Here is a 23,879-nt window from a genome sequence, read left to right as displayed (position 1 = left end):
ATCATCAAGTGATCAATCTGGTTCCTATCTCTACCGTTAGGAGAGCACCATGTAAGCTTGTGAATATCACGGTGTGGAAAGATTGTTCCTCCAATGACTAGGTTGTATGCTGCACACAGTTCGGCAAGACGTTCTCCATTTTCATTCATAGTACCACAGCCTTCCTTTCCCATTGCTCTGTCATAGCTCGAATTATCACTTCCCACCTTTGCATTAAGGTCACCCATTATAACCAGCATGTCATGGCGCGGTAGTTTCTCCAGTTCTGCTTGCAGTTGTGCATAGAAGCTGTCTTTTGTGGTGTCATCGCTGTCATTCGTTGGTGCATAACATTGGACAAGGGACAGGTTAACATGCTTTCCCTTCATTCTAGCTGTCATAAGTCTGCTGTTGATTGGTTTCCACTCTAAGAGGTACTTTTCCATTCCTTTCTTGAGTATGATGGCAACTCCCTCATGGTGTTGGTTGTCATCTCTGCCAGCATACAGCACAGTTTCTCCTGTTGATGTTTTCACTATTCCAGAACCTGTCCACCTGCTCTCACTAACTCCTAGAATATGTAAGCAATAGCGCCTCATTTCAGCTGTTACTTGTGCCAGTTTTCCCGTTTGATACAGGGTTCGCACATTCCAAAAACCTATTCTGGTCTTAGTCTTTGTGCCTAGGACTTTCATAATCCTGTCAGCGGCTTCCTTGCGGATTTCACCACTGCCATTCATCCGTGTCATTCGAGGTGACTCTGAAAGGCCATGGCAATCAGTTGTGGTTGTATCCTCTGTTGCTGTTTCCGTAACATAATCATTTTCTACAGGACAGGGTTGTTAGCCCTGTGCCGAACCCCCAACCTGGAGGACCAGGGGATCACTTTTTGTCAGGTCCCTACCCTTCGACCTGTCCGGCATGGGTGGCCCTACCAGGAGTACAAGACTCCAGCCGGCATAGCTCTCCGGGTTGCTGGGACACGCAAACCACCCTACCACGATAAGGTAGTGATCCCATAAGGGTGGTCTTCGGCACACGAGGAATGAATTTTTTCTGGAACAACACACTGATATTACATTTCTTTTGTGTTTTAGTCTCAGAATAATATATTACCAGCTAGTGGGTATAAAGAGCTTGTCTACCTTGATGGAGAAAGATTACACAAAAAGCAGTCAGTGTGAAAAGAGTTTTAGTAGAAATGGAATTCTAACGCAACATAAAATAATACACACAGGAGAGAAGGCTTTTAAATGTAACCATTGTGGCAAGTGCTTAAATCGGGCAGGAACTTTAAAGCAACATAAAAGAACTCACATGGGAGAGAAGCCATTTAATTTAGCAGAAGACCTAATACAGAAAGGTGAGAGGTCGACTAAAACAGGCAATCAGAAAGAACATGCATCAAGCAAAAGAGCTCACACTGGAGAGAAGCCTCTTGAATGTAACCAGTGTGGCAAGTGTTTTAGTCTTGCAGCCTATTTAAAGCGTCATAAAAGAACACACACAGGAGAGAAGCCTTTTGAATGTAACCATTGTAGCAAGTGTTTTAAGCAGGCAAGATATTTGAAGCAGCATCAGAAAACTCACACAGAAGAGAAACCTTTTGAATGTGACCACTGTGGCAAGTGTTTTAATACGGCAGGACATTTAAAGGAACATAAAAGAACTCACACAGGAGAAAAACCTTTTAAATGTAACCAGTGTGGCAAGTGTTTTAATCATGCAGGAAATTTAAAGAGGCATGGAAGTACACACACAAGAGAGAAGCCTTTTGAGTGTAGCCATTGTGGCAAGTGTTTTAATTATGCAAGGAATCTAAAGCAACATGAAAGAACTCACACAGGAGAGAAGCTTTTTGAATGTAACCATTGTGGCAAGTGTTTTAATCATGCAGGAGATTTAAAGCGGCATACAAGAACACACACAGGAGAAAAATCTTTTGAATGTAACGAGTGTGGTAAGTGTTTTAATCAGGCAGGAAATTTAAAGCAACATAAAAGAATTCACACAGGAGAGAAGCCTTATGAATGTTGCCATCATGACAAGTGTTTTAATCAGGCAGGAGATTTAAAGCGGCATAAAAGAAGTCATAGTGGAGAGAATCCTTTTAATTTAGCAGAAGGCCTAATACAGAAAGGTGAGAGTTCAACTAAAACAGGCAATCAGAAAGAACATGCATCAAGCAAAAGAGCTCACACAGGAGAGAAGCCTCTTGAATGTAACCAGTGTGGCAAGTGTTTTAGTCTTGCAGCATATTTAAAGCGCCATAAAAGAACACACACAGGAGAGAAGCCTTTTGAATGTAACCATTGTAGCAAGTGTTTTAAGCAGGCAAGATATTTGAAGCAGCATCAAAAAACTCACACAGAAGAGAAGCCTTTTGAATGTGACCAGTGTGGCAAGTGTTTTAATACGGCAGGACATTTAAAGGAACATAAAAGAACTCACACAGGAGAGAAACCTTTTAAATGTAACCAGTGTGGCAAGTGTTTTAATCATGCAGGAAATTTAAAGAGGCATGGAAGTACACACACAAGAGAGAAGCCTCTTGAATGTAGCCATTGTGGCAAGTGTTTTAATTATGCAAGGAATCTAAAGCAACATGAAAGAACTCACGCAGGAGAGAAGCCATTTCAATGTAACCAGTGTGGCAAGTGTTTTAATCAGGCAGGAGATTTAAAGCGGCATAAAAGAACACACATAGGAGAGAAACCTTTTCAATGTAACGAGTGTGGCAAGTGCTTTAATCAGGCAGGAAATTTAAAGCAACATAAAAGAACTCATAATGGAGAGAATCTTTTTGATTTAGCAAAAGACCTAATACAGAAAGGTGACAAGTCGCTTGAAGTTAATCAGCATGGCCAGTTTTACAATGGAAAAGAAGTCCTACAGCAAGATAAAGCAACATGCAGCACAGGAGCGACTTGTGGGATTGAGCAGCATGGCAATGCCTTTTGTATCGCTGAACTTTTAAGTGACCTGAAAGATATCAAACAGGAAAAACCATAATATTTCTGTGTGTTAGCTGACAAGTATTTTTTACATATTGACCCACCGTTAATTTTGTTAAAAGTAAATTAAATACTTAGCAAGGGAAAGGCCAAATTATTTATTATGCATTATTATGCATTTATTTATTTTTTGACAGGTTTTTAAGCTACGTAGCTCTGAGTTGATTCCAAAAAAGAACTGACCCCTTTATCCTGACGGAATGATGACAAGATTTTCCTTGTTCATTTCCAGTTCCTGCTTGGATATCTTTATGCCTAGATTTTCTTAATTTTTTGAGCCTGGAAGTTAGTATTGTCTTGTTATTTGGCTAATTGTCCAAGAAATTTACAGAACCTGTAATAAAAATGAGATAAGAGTGATATACGTGGTAAGAAATGTATTAGGTATGTTTTGAATTAGACATACATGTAAACCATTCAAAGGAAAACAACACCAAAACATGTACACCCTCTATCCCAGATTCCCAGACTCTACTTTGTCTAGTGAGAGTCTTACAAATGTGAGAGTCAAGGCAGCGAGGCATGTGAGGCAGAAATCCCTACTCCAAATAAAAAGGCTGGTCGCAAGTGACCTATGCTAACTGTAGGCTAACCAGAGTTCTATTAAGGCTTACCAGAGTGCCATTTAGGCTAACAGAACTGCTATTTAGGCTACTTGGAGTGGAAAGCATACTTCGGTGCCTCCTACTTTGTGATGACCCCTTATTCAACACATACACAAGAAATCCCCAAACACCATTAGTCTGGGAAGTAAGACCCCCATATGGGACTCCCATAAAAAAATGAGAAGAATAGTGTGTCTTTCTGTTTATGGAAAAAAATGGTTGCTGAATATGACTGTTGCTTTACCAGTGACTTTTCTTGTAAATGTGCAGTTCCAGAAAATATCAATGGGTCATTAGAAATTCTTAAAAGGGGTCTCAAAAGCCAAAATTTTTAAATGAGAAGTATGGGGCTTTACTGTAATTTACAAGGGGAGAGGGATTCAGATCAAAAAGCCTTCTGTCAGGGAGGGGTATGGATATTTTCTGGAACAACACAATCTGTAATGACAACCATCATTAGGGTAAATTCTTATAATGCAAAAAAGTAAGACAGGAACGGCTTGTGTTATATTTTGCAATGTATGCCTCTCAGGGGAAAAATTATACTAGCTAGGGCTGCTTAAGACAAGTCACTGGTAGCTTAAAGGTCGGCACACACTGAGGCGACACGTCGCGGCGACATGTTGCTGCGACATGTCGCCTCGTGTGACATGGTGCACTCTTGCGACAAAGAAGTCGCTGCGACAGAATTTTGTCGCCGCGAGGTGTCGCACGAATTCAAACTGGTTTGAATTCGTGCGACACATCGCAGCGACAAAATGAGCGATAGCAGCGTTGTTGCAGCGTGTGTACACGCCTGCGATTTATCGCTGCGGCAAGTAGCTGCGAGAAAATATACCCGGTAAATTAACCAATACGAGAGCGTCATGTATTTTCGTCATATTGAATTGAAAAACTAGTTCGCGTTCCCACTCTTCGAAATTCGCTGTTTGTGCACTGAACAAACGCGCGCCTTGTCTCAGCGACTTGTTTTGAAGAAGTACACACAGAGCGACCTTTCGCAGCGACCTGTAGCTGCGACCTGTCGCCTAGTGTGTCCCGACCTTAAAATTTCCAGTTACCTAAACCATCATTGAAGAATAATTACAATATTCATCTCAATAATTTAAAAATGTACCAGAATTATTGTCGTTGTTACCTTTACTTTTACCTGCCTCCCGCTAACAAACTGTTTATAAAACGCACGAAATGCTTTCTCAGATAACCTATTTTTTCAAAATTTCCTAGGGAAGGATACCCCCAGACCCCCCTACGTTATCGCGCCTGTGGTGCAAAACATTTCGTGCCGGAGGCCCTCATATACGCACCCCCCCCCCCCCCCATGTAAAATCCTGGTTACGGGCCTGTTGCGTCTGTTCGAAATACCGTAAAATTCCGGTTATAAACCCTGGGCTTACACAACTTCGTAAGGGGTTTTGAGTGGGCTTATAAACAGAGGGGCTTATACCCGGGAGGGCAAAAGCGGAATTAAAAAACAGTTCCGAAACGGGCCACGGGAGTGTTGATCGAAATATGCTTTTAGGTTAAAAACACACAATAAAGCAACATTTAGCCCTGTTCAGTACCGTCATTCAGCAGAGGGGGGGGGGGGGGGGGCTTATATCCGGTAAAAACTCTTACACAACATGGAATAATTACAGTAGAGAACCTATTAAAACGCCTGCTAGTTCTTTGCATGAGGAAGTAAAGTCAATAAGAAAAGAATTTCCTGCCCTTTCATATACCGTATTTATTCGATTAATGCACCCTGGGCGTTTATTAATATATTTTTAGACCTTTACAGTGGGCACTTATTCGAGGCTGGGCGCATATTAAAATTTTCAGCATTTCAGCAAGTAGTAAGTTGATTTTGCAACAGGGTGTCTTGCAATAAAACATTAAAAATAACAAAACGTGAAGATGTACTAAAGCAGAATTTTAACTGTTCATAGAAAGTTTCTGTAAAATACTAAAAAAAACTTAGTCTTCGGAAAAGCCTTTTTGTAGTACTTGTAATTAAGTCAACAACATTCAACCCAATTGTCACTAAGGCCAATACTCTTCTTGTACATTTCATATTTTTTTTGAAGTGCTTATTCGAGGTTGGGCGTTTATTTTTAATCGAATAAAGACGGTACCTAAACTTTTATATACCTGAAGCCTGAAAAAGGTACCCATTTCGGGGCGAGCCTCCTCATATACCTTATTATAGGAATTTAACGATACATACTAGTTATGCAACGCTTTCGAGTGGTATACTATGGAATATCCCACGAGTCGCTTGTATTTTCTCGGTATACACACGAGCCTTTAGGCGAGTGTGTATACGAAGAAAATACAAGTGACAAGTGGGATATTCCATAGTATACCACGAGAAAGTGTTGTGTAACTATTTTATACCATGCCATAGAAAATACGCTTACTAAATTTCGTCGAGAATACAATCGCAGCGCACGATGGGAAGGTTGGGTTGAATACCGTCGAATATACAACGGCTTTCCCGTATTCTGATTGGCTGTATTTTCTATGGCATGGTATAAATGTAATTAACGCGAATTTCAAAAATTCGCGTTAATTTCATGTACCTTAATTTACGTCATTGTTAATTAAAATCACACTATTTTCCAGCATTGTTATTTTAAGACACCTTTATTTCCGGAAAAGTTACGTTTAAAAGACATCTACTTCTCTGTCAAAGCTGCAGGAATAACAGAGGCAATGGAGGGCACAAGGAAGGGATGTATTCCATCCCTGGATCCATTCATTTAATTTTAGTCACTATTTGGTCTGTTTAAGTATCTTTGTTGTGTATGGTTTATTAGAATTAAACCTCAAGTTCTGTTGTTAAATGTTGTTGTTTTGTCTTTTAAATAGCGTAGGTTGCTATAAAAATTACTACGCATCAAATGCGCGTGAATTAACTGCATGTAAGCACACAGAGAATTCGCGTTAATTTAATGCATGTTAACTTAAATTTTCGACAATTCGCGTTAATTTCATTACGCGTACATTTTGTTCGCGTTGTTAAAATGCTTCGTTATATTCCTATACAGTAATAAGGTAGGCCATTATAGGGAGTACCCGCAGGGTTTGTTACTAGGTATTTTGCTATATTTAAGCTTATTTATTTCTTTTTTTTTTTTATTTTGCCTGTCTGTTTCTCGTTGGTTTTGAAGAGTTCAGCTTTGGATCGTCTCATTCCTATATTTCTTAAGTCCTGTCCTTGGTTTAGTGTTGTTTCCGTAAGTTGTAGCGAGTAGACTGGGCTCTAGTCCTTCAATGGCCGCTTCCATACGGATTGCATCGAAGCCTCTCAGAATTTACTTATAGACTGTTTTGCTTCAGTAGAGGTAAGAAAAAGTGGAAATATCGTGCTGTTTAAGGGACAGTAGAGTAATAATTAATCAGTTCGCAAGGAATGCTCTCAATGTCTTGCTGAAATAAGGAGTAGAAATCTGCTAGCTTCACTATTTTTCTAGCCACTTCTGTGGACATGAACATGTTCAAGTTCATTGAAGGATTCTGTGCAAGTGTTAAGCTGTTAAACTACCATTTATGTGCCGAAATCGCCAAGTTCTTTTTAGTAGTTTCTTGTTAATTATTTATTGGTAGCTATTGCTAAAACTGATTGGTGGTATTCGGGGTGAAAATTAGATTTTACCCTTGTGTTCGATTTGGTTCGATTGGGTTCAATTACCTTATTATAGGAAATTAACGCTTGTGTTAATTAAGGTATTTGAAATTAACGCGACTTAAATTAACGCGAATTGAAGGAAAAATTACTTCCCAATAAAGGAAATTAACGCGAAAGAGAGGGTAACATTTCAAAATGAAGGAAATTAACCCGACGTACATAACAGGTACAAGTTTATTTCAACACTTGTAGGCGTTTAATCTTAAACGAAAACAATGTTTGTGGTACTTTTTCCACTTTGAGCGTTCTTCGCAGTATCAGTGATAGTGGCAGATAAAATTATGCTTTTTCCTTGGAGTCAAGAACGTCTGGACTGTAACGAGAAATTGGGGCCAAAATAATGGAAATTAACGTCATGGAAATTAACGCTCCACTTAATTAACGGTGCGGAAATTAACGTTAACAAAAATTAACGCGACTTAAATTAACGCGAATGTTTGAAATTCGCGTTAATTTCATGACGCGTTAATTTCCTATAATAAGGTAGTTCGGAAATCAAACGTAATCGAACTCTATCCCCAGGGGGGGGGGGTGGGGGGGGGGTACTCGGGAGTAAAAGTGACAGGGATGATAGAAGGATTTATTTGGGTTCGAAATTTTTCATTTCCCAATTTTCCGTATACAAAACATATACCTGCCAACTTTTTCTGGGTCAAAGGCGTGAGATTTTTATCCTGAGAGTGCCAGGATTTCCGAAAACGATACGACAATGTCCGAAGTTTTCCGAAGACGTCCAAAGTATTCTGAAGACGTTCCGAACATCTCCCGATCCCAGTGCGTGGACGTGTTTTGCTAAACACAACCTCGTTCCCAATGCTTTTTTTCGTCAAAACTCTGTCATTTCGGGGAAGGTATCGCCATTTACTCATTTTACATGGAGTTTTATTTTCACACACTGGTTTGAGGTTACATTTTTTGGAAAATGTGTCGTTTTTGGTTGTAATAACTCACATTTTTCAACTAGGCGTGAGAAATTGGTTTGTAAGCGTGAGTTGGCGTGAGATCGAAGTTTTCAACTCGTAGGCGTGAGACTCACGCCCAAGGCGTGAGAGTTGGCAGGTATAAAAACATGGATCCATGGACCACCCCTGTGGACCCGGTCCATGGACCACCCCTTATTTTCGAAAGAAAATCAAAGTGTAGAATGGGGACAGGGTATAAATTGACGGCAGGTACTTAAACACAAAACAACGAAATGAAACGACCGAAACATTAGCGAATCCACCGAAATGAACAAAAAGAAACCGTTGAAACGGTTGAAACAAGCGAAACGAAACAAAATCACTAAAACCCATTACCATTAGCGAGAGCTAACTGTAAACAGGCTAACCTGAGCCTTATTCAGTTATTCAGGCTATCCAAAGTGCTATTGAGGCTAACTGGAGTGCTATTTAGGCTAGCTGGAGTAGCCAACCAGAGTGGAAGGCATGAAAGGTGCTCTCCGGTATTTATATCCTGAAATAGCACTCCGGTTAGCTTTCAATAATGGTAAAGGTTTTGCTTGTTTCGGTGATTTTGTCTTGTTGTCTATGCCTCTCTTTCGGCCGTTTCCGTTGTTTCCGCGGTTTCCTTTTGATCGTTTTGGTGGTCTAGCTTGTTTCGGTCGTTTCGTTTTGGTGGTTTCATTTCCTTATTTTGTGTTTTAGTACCTGCCGTCAATTTATACCCAGTCTCAATTCTACACTTTGATTTTCTTTCGAAAATTAGGGGTGGTCCACAGGGGTGGTCCATGGACTGGGTCCACAAGGTGGTCCATGGACCGGGTCCACAGGGGTGGTCCATGGACCCAGGTCCATGTTTTGTATACGTCCTTTTTTTTGGGTAGGAGAATTTGGCAAGTATTTTTTTGATTTAAGTAGGGATGTTATTGGGTATTTAAAACAATCGTGGTAGTGCTCTGGCTGCGTTGTTCTGTGAATAAAGTACAAACAAACATGTTTTGCTGTTGATTTTAAAAGGGTTAATTTTTGATCTAGGGATTTTTTGGGGTAATGTTGAAAGCCCTCAGGATTTTTTTGGGGTCTTAAATTTTGCCCTCATTCGATCATCCCTGTCATTTGAGATTCCGAGTACCCCCCCTTGGACTCTATCACATTTTTGGGGGTTCAATTGTGTTCGATTATCGAACTTATCGAACCCAATCGTTCGATTAAGTTCCATTGGGTTCAATTGAGTTCGATTACCGAACAGTTTGAGTGGTTACTTTGGGTTTGAAACCGCTAGTGTTTGAAGTATCATCCTATTATAAAAGCTAACGGTATATTCTGGAATAAAAGCCAGGTTTCCCAAGTGGAGTTCTACATGTAAATAATACCTCTCTAAAGCGTTTCTTTGAGGTATATAATGCTGTAGTTTTAAAAGAACCATGTCAGTTTGTCAAAAATAATGTATGAAACCTGTTCTTCACCCGGCAGAGCTGAATTTCAATCAAACTCCATCGAACTTTATCAAGCTCAATAAATTATTTATCGATTGAGTTCGGCAGTGAAATGAAATCGAAATCGCGGAAAAAGTATTCAATCGAACTCAATAGAATGTTCAATTTTCGAACTTCGGTTTTTTTTTGTAAAACTGGTGTTGCAAATCTATAATCAGTTACTTCAGCCAGGCCTCAGTTGTTCAAAGGGTGGATAACGCTATCCACCGGATAAATCTCTATCTAGCGGATAAGTGCTGAAAAAACATACAACACTATCCACTGGATAGTGATTTATCTGTTGGATAGCACTTTACATGCTTCAAACAACTGGGGCCAGGAGTCTAGCATGTGTTGTTGGTAAACAGTCAAATTCCAAAGTTGGCTTTAGATGTGCTGTGTATAATTTTGTAAGCTTTTAATGCATAGTAAATTAAAATACTACCATGATTGTCGCAAGTGCAGATAATTAGGCCATCTTTAGCGTGAAATATTCAATCGAACTCAATAGAATGTTCAATTTTCGAACTTCGGTTTTTTTGTAAAACTGGTGTTGCAAATCTATAACCAGTTCTAGTAGCCTCGAGTTACTTCAGTCAGCCAGGAGTCTAGCATGTGTTATTGGTAAACAGACAAATTCCGGAGAAAGGGCTTCAGATATGCTATGTATTTTAAGCTTTAAATACATAGTAAAATACTACCAAGATTGCTGCAAGCGCAGACAATTAGGTCATCTTCAACGTGAACTGGTTTCTTCCCTGTGGCCAGTCAATGCTTTGATAACTTGGTAAGGGAAGGTATGCTTTTTCTTAGGGGGTGGAGGGCTGGGGCCTCAGAGGGGAGGGCCATCAGTGAAAATGGCACCAAAAGGGGAGGGCAATACCACTTTTTGAGCTGTTTAAGGGGGGTGACCCAGGTTTAAATTTTGGCCATGTTTGTTTGATTGGAGGTTGCCTTCATTTTTGGTAGTCATGACCATATTTGGTAAGTCACATAACCAGAACACAAAAAACACTAAAAACTCACACAGTTTATATTTTCTTTACTTAAATCAACCAGGGTTTTCAATTTAAAAAAAAGTAGGAGGTGGAGATTTGAAAGTATCCGGAACACAACTGCGGTGCGCAAGCGGCGCCCTAAATTCTGGCCATGTTTGTTTGATTGGAGGTTGCCTTCATTTTTGGTAGTCATGACCATATTAAGTCACATAACCAGGATCAGGATTTTTTTAAATTAAAATGCAGGGACGGTCAACCCTTTAAAAATAATACCAAAATTCCCCAGCACTCCCCAGCCAGTGAAGATGTTTGTGTGGGATTCAATAGATTCGGGAATAGAATTATACTGGGAATATACTTAGCAATTATTCCACGAGCTTGTGTTGGAAATGAGTTGGCTACAACAGTCTCATATCCAAAAGCATGAGTGGAATCTGATGGATTGTGTTCGATTGAGTTTGATTGGTTTGTAAACGTTTGATTCACTATGCCAGGAGTCAAATAAATGCTTAGGGCGTTTCATTGAGAAATACACCTTAATAGTGCATCCAGAGTCCTACTCTGTTTGGGGAAGTGTGATGGGGTGGGGGGAGGGGGAAGAGCGGGTGGACTCTATATAGACAATAGTGGACCATACGGGATGGATCTGCCTGAAAGGTTATCCTTTCTAAAGTTGGATAGGGATATTTTACAAGTTAGATTAAAATATGGAAGAAGTGCAATGTCAGTCTGGTATTTCTGGGACTGAAGAAGGGTGGGACTATAAAAATAATAATGAATTAAGAAAGAAACCAAAAAATACTGAAAACATGCCTTACTGGTTATGTAATAGTTTTTAAAATGATATTCAATGAGTCTTGACTATTTGAACCTTTAATTTCACCAGTCATTTTATATAAACAGCAACATCTTGAAAGGAGTTTAATGATAATCTCTTACATATGTGTGTGTTGTTTTAGAATATATTCATACCCAGCCAGGGAATTAAATCACTCAACCCTCTGGAAATTCCTGTCAAGCCTCACAATTTTGTTTAAAAGTTTTTGGTTTTTCATGCCTGCACGTGCCCTCAGTTTCAGTGGTCTGCAAATCTAAAGAGCGACTGGGAGAAGGTTTCCTCAGTGCCTGAATTTACTAACAGACTGTTGCCTATAATATTTCTCACAAGAACGCCAAAGCCCCAGGGGATAACTTTCACTTTGTCTTATGCATCGCATTATATTGGACTTGCAAAATTAATATCACAGTAGAATGCGTGTTTGAAGAAAATAATTTTATTTCTATCCATTCCACTGGGAGGTACTGGAAATTTAAATGGAATAAAGGTATCTTAAAAGCCAAAATGGTTTTAATGAACGTATATCACTCAGCTGGAAAATCAAGTGAGGTGGAGACCTAAACCAATAGACCTGCATATAAGGAATGGATTTGTTCTGATACAATACACTGATATTACATTTCTTTGGGTTTTAGGATCTGAGAATAATATATGGCCAGCTAGTGGGTAGAAAGAGCTTGTCTGTCTTGATGGAGGAAGATAACACAAAGAGCAGAGAGAGTTTAACACTTACAGAAGAGAAGCCTTTTAAATGTCACCGATGTGGCAAACGTTTTAATCAGTCAGGAAATTTAAAGCAACATAAACGAATACACACCGGAGAGAAGCCTTTTGAATGTAGCCAGTGTGGCAAGTGTTTTAGTCAGTCAGGAAATTTAAAGCAACATAAAAGAACTCACACAGGAGAGAAGCCTTTTGAATGTAACCAGTGTGGCAAGTGTTTTAATGGGGCAGGAGATTTGAAGCGGCATAAAAGAACACACACACAAGAGAAGCCTTTTGAATGTAACCAGTGTGACAAGTGTTTTGTGTTTGCACGAAGTTTAAAGCGGCATAAAAGAACACACACAGGAGAGAAGCCTTTTCAATGTAACCAATGTGGCAAGTGTTTTACGTATGCACAATGTTTGAAGCAGCATATAACAACACACACAGGAAAGAAGCCTTTCCAATGTAGCCAGTGTAGCAAGTGTTTTACGTTTGCATATAGATTAAAGCAGCATTTAAAAACACACACAGAAGAGAAGCCTTTTGGATGTAAACAGTGTGGCAAGTGTTTTAATAAGAAAGGGAATTTAAAGCAGCATGAAATAACTCACACAGGAGAGAAACCTTTTAAATGTAGCCAGTGTGGCAAGTGTTTTACGTTTGCACAAAGTTTAAAGCATCATTTAATAACACACACAGAAGAGAAACCTTTTGAATGTAAACAGTGTGGCAAGTGTTTTAATAAGAAAGGGAATTTAAAGCAGCATAAAATAACTCACACAGGAGAGAAGCCTTTTGAATGTAGCCAGTGTGGCAAGTGTTTTAATCAGGCAGGGAATTTAAAGCAGCATGAATTAACTCACACAGGAGAGAAGCCTTTTAAATGAAACCAGTGTGGCAAGTTTTTAAATGGAGCAAGACATTTAAAGCGTCATAAAAGAACACAGAGGAGAGAAGCCTTTTCAATGTAACCAGTGTGGGAAGTCTTTTAATTAGGCTGGAGATTTATAGCGTCAGAAACAGAAACGAACACACACAGCAGAGAAGCCTTTTAAATGTAACCAGTGTGACAAGTGTTTTATAGGAGCAGGAAATTGGAAGCGGCATAAAACATCACAAACAGGAGAGAAATCGTTTTAATATAACCAGTGTGGAAAGTGTTTCAATGACCCAGGAAGTCTAAGAGAACGTAACGCAACTTGCAGCACAGCAGTGACTTGTAGGAATGATGGGCATGACAATGTCTTCAGCATCGCTGAACTTTTAAGTGACCTGAAAAAAAAAAAAAAACAGAAAAAGTTGTAAAATGTTTTCGTGTCATCTGCAATTGGTGGACCACATTCTTGTCTGTCGATATAGCGTCCCCCCACCCTCCCCGGCCAAAAAAAAGAAATAAAATAAATGAATGTATGGGAAAATGTGATGACATCAGTATACATCAAAACTTGCGGCAAAGCTTTTAAGATGAAATTGTGCTTGATTTTAGGCATGAAATTCTGTGATTGATTCTATTTTTCATAAATGTAGAATTTTTTACACCAGATAATTTAGGGCTCATTTAGAACAGGTGAAGATTAATAAGCTAGAAAGACTTTTAAGTCTTTCTAGCTTTAAAATTGCTAAGGAATATAGTAAGTCATGTTACAGTCGTGTGGTTGCAACTTGATACCATGACTGACAACATTGTTGCACGACTCATTTTTGGACTTCATTTTTGGTTCAGGTTATGTTTCTGCTGGGGTTTGATTTGACTTGTAATTAACACTGAAGTTTAGGTTGTCTTCACTTTAAATCGGCGGATCTTTGTTTAAGATCATCTACTAAAAGTATGGACATGCAGAATCCGTGAAAAATCTTATCATTCACGACTGTGTACGTTGCCAGACTGATAATTGCTCTCAAAACAATGTTTTTTTAAAAAAAAATTGTATTTTTTATACAGATTTAATTTTAGCTTACATCTCAGTGTTTTGTATTCTCCTTCTTGTACTTTACGCGGTATTAATGCAAAGATAATGAAGTTACCCCATTAAAATAAACTGAAACTTCACTTCTACTAGATCAGTGGGTGTCTGTTCTATGTCGGTGATTGTTCATTTTAGATCAGCCCTGACAACGAGGTTGGGATCAACGCTATTTTTGTAAACTTTTGTCACTCCGATGTGCTGTTTGGTTTTCTTCGTGTCTCCCCCAGCTAACCATTCCTGGGTTTCTGAGGAAGTGAAGAAGAAACTGGAAATTAGGAGGGCTTAAAAAATGAAAATAACTATTACCATGGAAATCTTGGCGAAAAACAATTTTGTTCAAAATCATAAGTTGATATTTGTGTAAAACTGTTTTAGAGATTTAATTTCAAGTTAACAACTACACTCCTGGTCATCCTCAGACACCCAGGGACAGTGAAATCCGAAACTGCGGAAACATATGGCGAAGAAAAGTTGGAGTGATATAAGGGTGCTCCTGGGGCGAGAGTCTTACCAGGCCCGTTCCAAACATCTCTCTGAACGCTACCTCCTGATTGGGCAGAAAAAGTGCTTTGTATTATTCTGCCCAATCGGTATCCAGCAGGTCTACAGTCCTCTTTCGTGTTTTCTAACATGAGGTATGACACAAAGCCATTTCGCTCGCCATCTTGCCTGTTTGCCAAGATTTTGCTCAGACAGTCTCGGCTAGTGCCTTCACTGGTCGAGAAAGTCGGAAGGTTGACGGCCATGCCCCGGGTAGAATATTTGATGAAAAGATTTCTGAAAAGCCCCATACATTTACTCATAGTTTCTATGATTTACAATGAATTAATACAGTAAATGATCTGTTCTTTTTCTTTAAACAAAAGCCAGAGAAGTCTTTCACACACTTTCACAAAATTTTTTACACAAGTTTTACTATTTATAGGTTCACAAACGTCTGAAATATGCATGTGAAAAGTGGTGTACAATATGTGAAATGTGCGTGAAAAAAATCCATTTTCACATATTTTTTCACAGACCCGTAGCAAGAATTTTTCATGGCGGGGGTGGGTGCGCATGATAGAACATAGGGGGTCTGGGTGTATCCTCCCCCAGGAAATGTTGAAAAGTAGGTTAGCTGAGACAGCATTTCGTGCGTTTTGAAGACAGTTTGTTAGTAAAAAAAAAAGGCAGGTAAAAGTGAAGGTAGCAACGACAATAATTCTGGTACATTTTTAAATTTAAAACGTATTTTTAGTAACAGAACCTTCAGCCGACGGAGGTTTTTCGCCAATAGCGAAATCACTTTTTTCCGTGCGTGGCATTTTACGGACAAAATTGTCCATGGATTAACATGATTTGGCTGCCGCCTTTCTCTTTTTCTCGTTTTGTTCTCTTCGGTCCATTATATCAAGGATACGTCAAGGAATTACATTTCAAAACCCAGTGCCGTGTTCGGAGCCCAACAAATACCCAAAGTCTTCTCTTTATGGTATGGCCTGTGAATATTTAGACCGAGTCCGCTGAAAGTTCGAGCAATGAGTGCGAAAATTAAGTACCAAAAACCTGCTCATAGCACAGCAACATTTTTTATACTATTTAAAAGACCTTACTGAAATTCATTTGTCTTAGTGCCCCCTGACTAAATTCTAAAGCATTCTCGATAAAAGTGAAGTTAAACCTCGTAAAAATGTTCAAAACGCACCCTTTTCAAATCCATTTTTTCTCTCTGGGTCAGCTTGAGTGCTAACGTTTTCTCAGGTTTTTACTAAGTCTAGTTTATTCCTATCAAAGATTACAATTTTCCTGCACGTTTTGCTCGGAGGCCAGGGAGAGAGAGAGAGAGGGGGGGGGGGGGGTACTCCTATATATTTCGAATAGGGGTGTACCACTAAGTTTCTTAAACAAGACCCTGTTTAAGGATGAAGAAAGCGAAAATTGACACCTTTGTTACGCCCAAAACTGACACCTAAGGGGAGGAGAAACATTCCGTGACCACCTTAATATATAATGGAGAACTGCGCACGGCAAAACGCAAATCTTAATAAAATTGCCTTATTAATACTAAAACTGATAGTTCAGTTTTAAGGTCCCTTATTTTTCGCTTAGCTGGGCATTTATTTTAGCAGATGGAATTTAGGTACCCTATCTAAGGATCACACCGGGAACACAATAGACCATTTGCATTTTGACGTAAACACGCAAAGAATTCTGGTAGTTGTTGTAGTAAAGTTCGCGGGAAATTTTGAATCGTCATCAAGCCTGCTTGCCCAAGAAATCGTAATGGAGATAAAGAAAATTACTCTCACCGAAAACGTCTTCCCTGGGGCGTCATTAAAAGGACCAAAAGCATGATCAGTATAAAACCAAGTCCGTTAAAACAAAAAAAGTTATGCAAGAAATGTCCTGGGTTGCGTTTAGTGAAGTTTCAACCAGTGTTTTCTCCAGTCGAGCGGTAATTAAGGTGATTCCACTGAAATAGAAGGAGTATTAAAAATTTTCTGAAACTTGGTCCAAATTACAATTATGTTATGAGCATTAAAAAAATGAAATAAAAAATGGGGGTCACCGCGCTAGTTTTTGTGTAAAATGGATGGGCATTATAGTAAATATATGACCCGCTAGGTATATATTAAAAAACCCTAGTAATCCGAATGGGGAACTATTCTTTCTAGGAAAAAAATCATTTTTGCATTTAAGCATTACTCTAGTTCAACAAAATAGACTTTGATCTTATATTAAAAACTATTTTTATTGTACAGGAATTAAGATAATGAAAAAAAATTAAAGATTTTGCTTTGTGCGCACGTTAACGGCACTACCAAAAACGTGTTCTTACGGTATTAAAATTAAAATATCTCAATGTAGAATTTTTAATTTTTGTTTAAATCGCGACATATTGTAGACAACCGTATGACATTTAAATTAATGCATTAAAAAATGGGGGTCACCGCGCTCCCTACCAAGCTAGGCCTGAACAGTTCAGACGAATGTCCACTTTTGGAAATGTTTTGATCCGCAGATCAAAACAAACAGTTATCCAATCATTGCTCGAATTTGGAGTCACATGATGCGAGGTCTGTTGACATAAAATATTCCTGCTCTGTCGATCGAAATCTAGAACAGCGAAGCGGTGTAGAGAACTCGAATTCGAATGAAACAAGCTTCGTTCTATTAACTAAGCGGAAATTCACAGCTTACAGAAAGAAGAAAATATGCCATTGACCTCTCTTGGACAGGAATAAGTAAAGCGGAGACGAGCGCTTAAATGCTTTTCTGTCGCGCGCTATGTCTACACTATGCACTTGGTTTTGGTAAATTAAAAGAACTGAGCTATGAACTCCGCTTTTAAGATAAGATACTCTCGCAGTTTACGCCACATCATGCAAGGATTTAAGCATCCTGGGCCTAATTTTATTCACGGCTTGCAGAAAGAAAAAAATATGCCGTTTATCTCTCTTCAGCCGAGAGTGAGTAAAGCGGAAACGAACGTTTTCCGTCGCGCGCTATGTATATATCAGTGACACACTAAGCACTTGGTTTGGTAAATTCACAGGAGCTATGAACTCCGATTTTCAGATAAGATACTCTCACAATTATCCCGGGCATTAGCTTGGCGGCGTGTCGAATTCAATAGTTAAATGCGATGTCGCAAACTGACATGAAAACATTTACAGTTGGTATCGTGCCAGAACTGACCCGTCTAACAAATTGATAGTCGAAGGTTTGCATAAGCAGTTAAACTTATTACTTGTTTTCTACGAATTAAACAAAAAGTTAATAGCTTCCTAGAAGCCACATAAATATTTGGCGCAACTGAGTCAAGAAAATAGAACACACGTCGAAGGAAGCGACACATTACAGTGGCATTACATTGCTGCAAATCAAACAGCCTGGCTTGGCAACACAATAAAAATATTAGAAAAGACAAATCCTTCGCGCAGCTCATAATCTGCTGGTCTTGTAGTGAAAACATAAAGTGAGCTGTACTGAGTTTTATCTTGCAATAAAAATGAGTCACAACAAACCTTTCTAACATATATTTCATCAACAAATAGGCGTCAAAAGGTGTCACTCTCTTCTTCGCAAAATAGCTGGCCAGGAAATCAATTAGACCGATGACCTCAACTCGAAGGCTACCTCAATCATTCGAAAACATCATGGCATTTTGAGCTTCTTATAAACATAACAACAAGACCGTCAGAACTCCTAGCTGGTTAGAATTAAGTTGAATACACTGAAATGCAGGAACATACATATTTGACTGAAGTCTCCTTCGCCTTCCCTAGCATGGCGCAAACACGCAGCTCGCCAGGGTTCTCATTCCTTTCATGTTTTTCTAACTCCAGGTTATCAAGAAATTGAATCTAATCGAGAAAATAATTTCCTTCGCTTCAGGCGAGTACGTGCTTGATTTATTTTGCCAGATACCCTTTCTTTTAATACATTTCAATGTGCTTTTGCGCTTTTCAGCCGCGCGTCGACCTTGACGGTCCAAAGAAACCAGAAAGAAAAGAAAGCTCGCATCCTGTTGTCCTTGTTGACCTTGTTGTGTCTTCAAACACGTCCAGTAGATAATCTGTGGCGATCCTGGATATATTTAAGATGTTCTTTGACGTCAATTATCCATTAAAGCGACTGAAGCGAACGAAAAGAAGCCCAAACAGATTAGTTGTAAGCAGTCTCACTTTGCGTAGACGATGGCTTCCAGCAAATATCGCGGCCCATCCACCCAAATTGCGGCCCATCGCTCATATTTCGCACAGAGCAACTGCAATAACTGTAGAACATCCCTGAATTTTTTCAAGGCTCAGAAAATTTTTTCACAAGAGATACACTGGATTAAAGCTGAAGAAACGACCCGAAAGACAACCAAAACAAACATACGCATCGAAAGTAAATTCTAACCTCCGCGCACAATCCGCCGTGATTTTACACAATTGTCACGCATAACGCTTCATCAATGCTTTCTTTGTGTTGTGTTACCATCTGGCAGGAAACGCACCACGGGAAAACTTGAAAAAAGGCAAATATAAAATTCTAGTGGAGTCCACTCGGGAAGAATTGACAACCGCCATGTTGTTACGTCACGCTATTGTTTTCCACATTTCCAAAAGTGGACATTCTCTGCTGAAGGGAATTTCGTAGTACCTTATTACATGAAATTTTGGCGACACTTTAATTTAGCGATATTAGCGATTTTTCAAAAAATCGCTAAATTAAAATGCACCAAAATTAAGTGTCGCTAAATTTAAATCATCGCTAAATTAAAGTGGGTATAATATGAAATTCCGCCATCTGGTCCGTTTTACACGATCACGCTATTTTACGGTCGATTCGATTCGTAAAACAAATGTGTTTGTTCATCGTGGTAAAGTAGATAGTAACAACAGTGTAGTCACTTGTGATATGAATCACCAAGTGACTACGCACATCATGAGACAAACGATTAATAATTTTTTTTACATGTTGTATTGTCATCGCAAAAGTTTTGAATACCTTACCTTAACTCGCAAAAAAGTTTCAGCTTGTGAAATCGCTAAAATTAAGTGACTTATGTTGCAAAATTTACGAAAAATCGCTAAATTAAAGTGTCGCTAAATACGGATTTTTCAAAATCGCTAAATTAACGTGACGCCAAAATTTCATGTAATAAGGTATTCTGTGTGCGCGCGCTAAATGATGCGAAAACTCATGCGCAACAAGGATGCGCAATGCAATTCCGTGGAATCACCTTAAATAAAATTCTTAAAACTTTTGCTTGCAAGCAAAGTTTTTTTATGCAATAATTTACCTTTTTTAAAATGCGGGAGTACATGATGTGTACAATCGTAAAAATCTTTGAGGCTCACCGTTCGAGTCTCAAAATGTAATCGTTCATCAACAATAATAATAATACAATAATAATACATAATATTTTAAGAGGAGGCCTCCAGCCAATCATAGACCAGAAATGGTATTTCCCGCGAACTTTACTACAACTACCAAAAGCCTTTGCGTGTTTACGTCATAATGCAAATGGGGGGGGGGGGGGGACTGACTAGTGACTTGAAGTGGAAGGCTTTAGAGATTCTTCTCATAGTACGTCATTATTTTTTTCGAAAATATTGGGGGGGGGGGGAGGGCTAAACGGCTCCGTGCCGTTCCCACAGCACATACCTATATAGCCCATATATGGCAGTACACCCCTACCCAGGGCTCGTATGTTAAAATCAAAGGATATTCGGAGTTTGGTTAGCCAAAAAGTGGGCGCCAAAAATGCTATCTACTGTTTGTGTGTACACTACCTTCTTAGGGTTTCTCACTAAAAAGTGACCAGATTTTAAGCAAATCACAAAGAGAAGTAATGCAAAACCAAAGCAAACGCGAATTACTTTCGATTCTCAAGTTAAAACCGCTCTTGATCAAATGTAACTTCTTATTGTAAAATGAAAAGAAGAAAAGAAAAAAAGAAGAAGAAAAACCAGGAAAGAGAAAACACAAAATTAAACAGCATTTATTCAAACAGTATTCTGCACTGAGATCCTTTGGCATTAATAGCGAAGCGTGCGAGTGACGTCATGACTCAGACAAGACTCAGACAAACAAACGGAATGGCGGACGATTTTCGTAAAGCACTTACTAAAACAGCCGTTATTCCTACCCGCTTAATTAAAACGAAATTTCGCCTACAATCATTGACAAAAGTTGTTGTCCCACCCGATCCCTTCCCTCCGTTTCAGTGTTGGATAGCACAATGTGCCCATGCAAACTCCTTGTGTAGTGCGCTTCAGTTTGCGAGCAAACATAAGCAGCAATTGGAGGCATTTTTTTTCCTGCTACTTAACATTACAAAGGGTAAGGAGGGAAATTTACATAAATTTTCTATCTTTTTAATAAAGAAAACAGCAACTGCGCCATGAAGGTTTTTTCAATGTTTGTAGATTCCTTTAGAGCGGTTTTACTTAATCTGTGAAAAAAGGGAGTAGGATAATATAAATACACGCTACTACTTCGTATTAGTTCTTATTATCCCCACTTTTGTTAATAATTCTTTTGTTTTTTATTCTCTTTTTGTGTGTTCTTTGCACTAATACTAAGCCCGTAATGATTCGATTTAGCGCCCGGGGCGCTTATTTACTTTTGGCACCTCAAGGGAGGGCGCTTATTCGAGGCAGGGCGCTTATTCGGGACAGGGCGCTTATTTAAGTTTTTTGAGAAACAACCAAATGTATCTAACAATAACAGGAACTGTAACAGTTAGAAATTGTTAAAAGTTCAGTTATTTAAAAATAATTGTTCATTTTAACAGTAAATATATACATGAACTGTACGGTGAACGGTCAGGAGTTTATCTAGTTGACTTCAGTGACTTTAGTAGGGGCAGTTATCCACAATTGGGGCACTTATTAGAATAGGGGTGCTTATAAGAATGGGGGCGCTAATAAGAATGGGGGCGCTTATTGGAATAGGGGCGCTTATTTACAAAAACACGTTCGAGGGGGGGGCGCTTATTCGGAAGGGGGCGCTTATTGGAAGGAGGGCGCTAAATCGAATCATTACGGTAGAAAGCACTATGACACACTAACTAACACTTTTTGTTTCACGGGTTAAGTAAAACCACTTTATTTCTCTCAGACCACGCAATTTCTTTTGAGCCTCGTGGGGGATAGAATCACTTGCATTCAATTTATAGACATCACGCACTTTGCTATTGCTACATGCTCCTACTCATAAAGGTGTCAGGATTGATTGCCAAACCAAAAAAAAAACACACAACATTTTGTATCACTGTTTGCAAATACCATACTAGACAGTTTCAGTATGTTACTTAATTCCCTTGGCATCCCAGGAAAAAAACAAGATGTTTAAAATTACCTTATCTTTTTGAATTTAAAACAACCCTGCAATAAGGACTGGAAAAAATCCTATAGTACTTGCCATTTTGGACTTTTAGACAGTAAAAAAAGCTGACTACCAGTATCCCAGGGGGAGGGGGTGGTGGCACTCCCCTACATGGTCTATACGGGGACGTACCACTGGATAGTGTATGGTTTTTTACTCATCCGGTCCTGAACAGGGTATTTAATTTTAAACTCTTCTGTCCTTAACAGGGCCTGAACCTGTCCTAGACAGGGTATGGCTGCAAGACTAAACAAGGCATAATAATGATAAAGCATAGATGATTGTCGATGTTGTCCTTTGTCCTAAATAGGGTCTTAAAATAGGGGTCTTGTCGTACACAGGGTAGGCACTTTAAGCATTTATTGTCCTAAACAGGGTCACGGTTTCAAACCCGCAACGGAACCCCTATACCTAAACATAGGTCAAGTATCCCCACTTCCCCCCCCCCCCAAACACCCCCGCCCCCGGGACCAGTATACACTTTATTCTAAAATGGTTGAAAATACATTTTTTTGTCTTCATAATAATTGTCCCTCATTTCCTTGTTTTAAGCTGAAGATTATTTTGACTTCCGCAGATGCGATCGAGGCCACATATTACTTCATATTTGACAACATTTGGCGTGTTTTGGTGAGCTTTTATTAATGAGGACACTTTATGATACCTGTTAAAAGGAACGTGCAACCATTAGCGTTTTGAGATTTTTGGCCATTTTAACCATGGTTAATTGGGGCAAATTTTGACCATTTTAACCATGGTTAATTGGGGCACATTTTGACCATTTTAACCATGGTTAATTGGGGCAAATTTTGACCATTTTAACCATGGTTAATTAGGGCAAATTTTGACCATTTTAACCATGGTTAATTGGGGCAAATTTTGACCATTTTAACCATGGTTAATTGGGGCAAATTTTGACCATTTTAACCATGGTTAATTGGGGCAAATTTTGGGAAAACAACTTAAATTCTTTCAAGCTAAAAAACACTGTTTTTCCTTGATAAAACTATTCTTTCCTTATTCAACATTGAATTATATTTGTACAGAAACTCTTGTTCTTACAAACAATGATTGAAATTTGAAGTTGAACTTATGTGAACAGACATGCGTTGTTTTGTTCAACAACGAGCGTGGAAACTTTTAGCCCTGGCAAAGTGGCAGGGGAAGACTCGGTGAGTCAATACTTTGCTTGTCAGGAATCACTTCGTTCAGTTTTGATTCATGCAGAGAAAACGGCAAGAAAACTCCCTTAAAAGATGCAAATGGAGAAGAAATCTGTTAACGTGTTGTCTTTGATTTTTGAATTAACTCGATTTCTTTTGATTGGCTGTTTGGATCAAAGAATTCCTTAACGGAAGTCGAAAACGTAACGACTCTCTCATACATTCTTTTGAAACGTCATCACTTCATACATGAAGACCGGAAGTCCTAGAATCTAGGACTAGAAATCCTGTGTCCCCAGAGCCCTTCGTTTACTCGTACCAAGGCTCAGCCGGCTAGGATAAACGAAAAAGCTATGGGGACGAGAATTGTTGTCTTCTAACCCATACTGGTCCAGACCGAACTTAATTACGGATGCAAATTTGTATGTCTTCGAAATGTTTGATATCTTGAAGCTTTGGAATGCATGTCTTGCCTTCATCTTCAATGAACATTAAATTTAGAACAAATTAAAGTTTAATTCAAGTTTCTTTCATATTTCAATCTTTAGTCCGGGAATTTTGACTTTTTTTGTTCTCTGAGACGCATCTAGGCTTTTGTACATTTATGCTTTTGTTTCCCCACTAAAATGCTCCACCTTAAATATAATGCTCCATT

General features: G+C 39.0%; 3 protein-coding genes across 3 annotated transcripts in view; 2 read left to right on the top strand and 1 right to left on the bottom strand.

The window, feature by feature from the left end:
* The window catches only part of LOC144658006 (uncharacterized), a 66,960-nt gene extending 63,092 nt beyond the window's left edge, over nucleotides 1–3,868 (top strand). The window contains exon 3 of the mRNA XM_078518334.1: nucleotides 1,003–3,868. Within this exon, the coding sequence (XP_078374460.1) occupies nucleotides 1,003–2,991 (1,989 nt within the window). The 3' untranslated portion in view covers nucleotides 2,992–3,868. The remainder of the gene's footprint in view (nucleotides 1–1,002) is intronic.
* The window catches only part of LOC144658186 (uncharacterized), a 221,355-nt gene that overhangs the window by 178,869 nt on the left and 18,607 nt on the right, over nucleotides 1–23,879 (bottom strand). The gene's annotated exons all lie outside the window — the stretch shown is intronic.
* LOC144658294 (uncharacterized) lies at nucleotides 6,711–14,270 on the top strand. Its single transcript, XM_078518701.1, has 2 exons — nucleotides 6,711–6,927; nucleotides 12,159–14,270. The coding sequence occupies exon 2, from the start codon at nucleotides 12,213–12,215 to the stop codon at nucleotides 13,116–13,118; it is 906 nt and encodes a 301-aa protein (XP_078374827.1). The 5' UTR covers nucleotides 6,711–6,927; nucleotides 12,159–12,212; the 3' UTR covers nucleotides 13,119–14,270.

Source organism: Oculina patagonica, chromosome 6 (genome assembly GCF_052425735.1).
Source record: "Oculina patagonica isolate OP01 chromosome 6, crgOcupat, whole genome shotgun sequence".
NCBI classification, from domain to species: domain Eukaryota; kingdom Metazoa; phylum Cnidaria; class Anthozoa; order Scleractinia; family Oculinidae; genus Oculina; species Oculina patagonica.
This window is presented reverse-complemented; position numbering and strand designations above follow the sequence as displayed.

Excerpts from the sequence above, each read along its gene's own strand:
- LOC144658294 (XM_078518701.1), top strand. The coding sequence starts at position 12,213 with ATGGAGGAAGATAACACAAAGAGCAGAGAGAGTTTAACACTTACAGAA.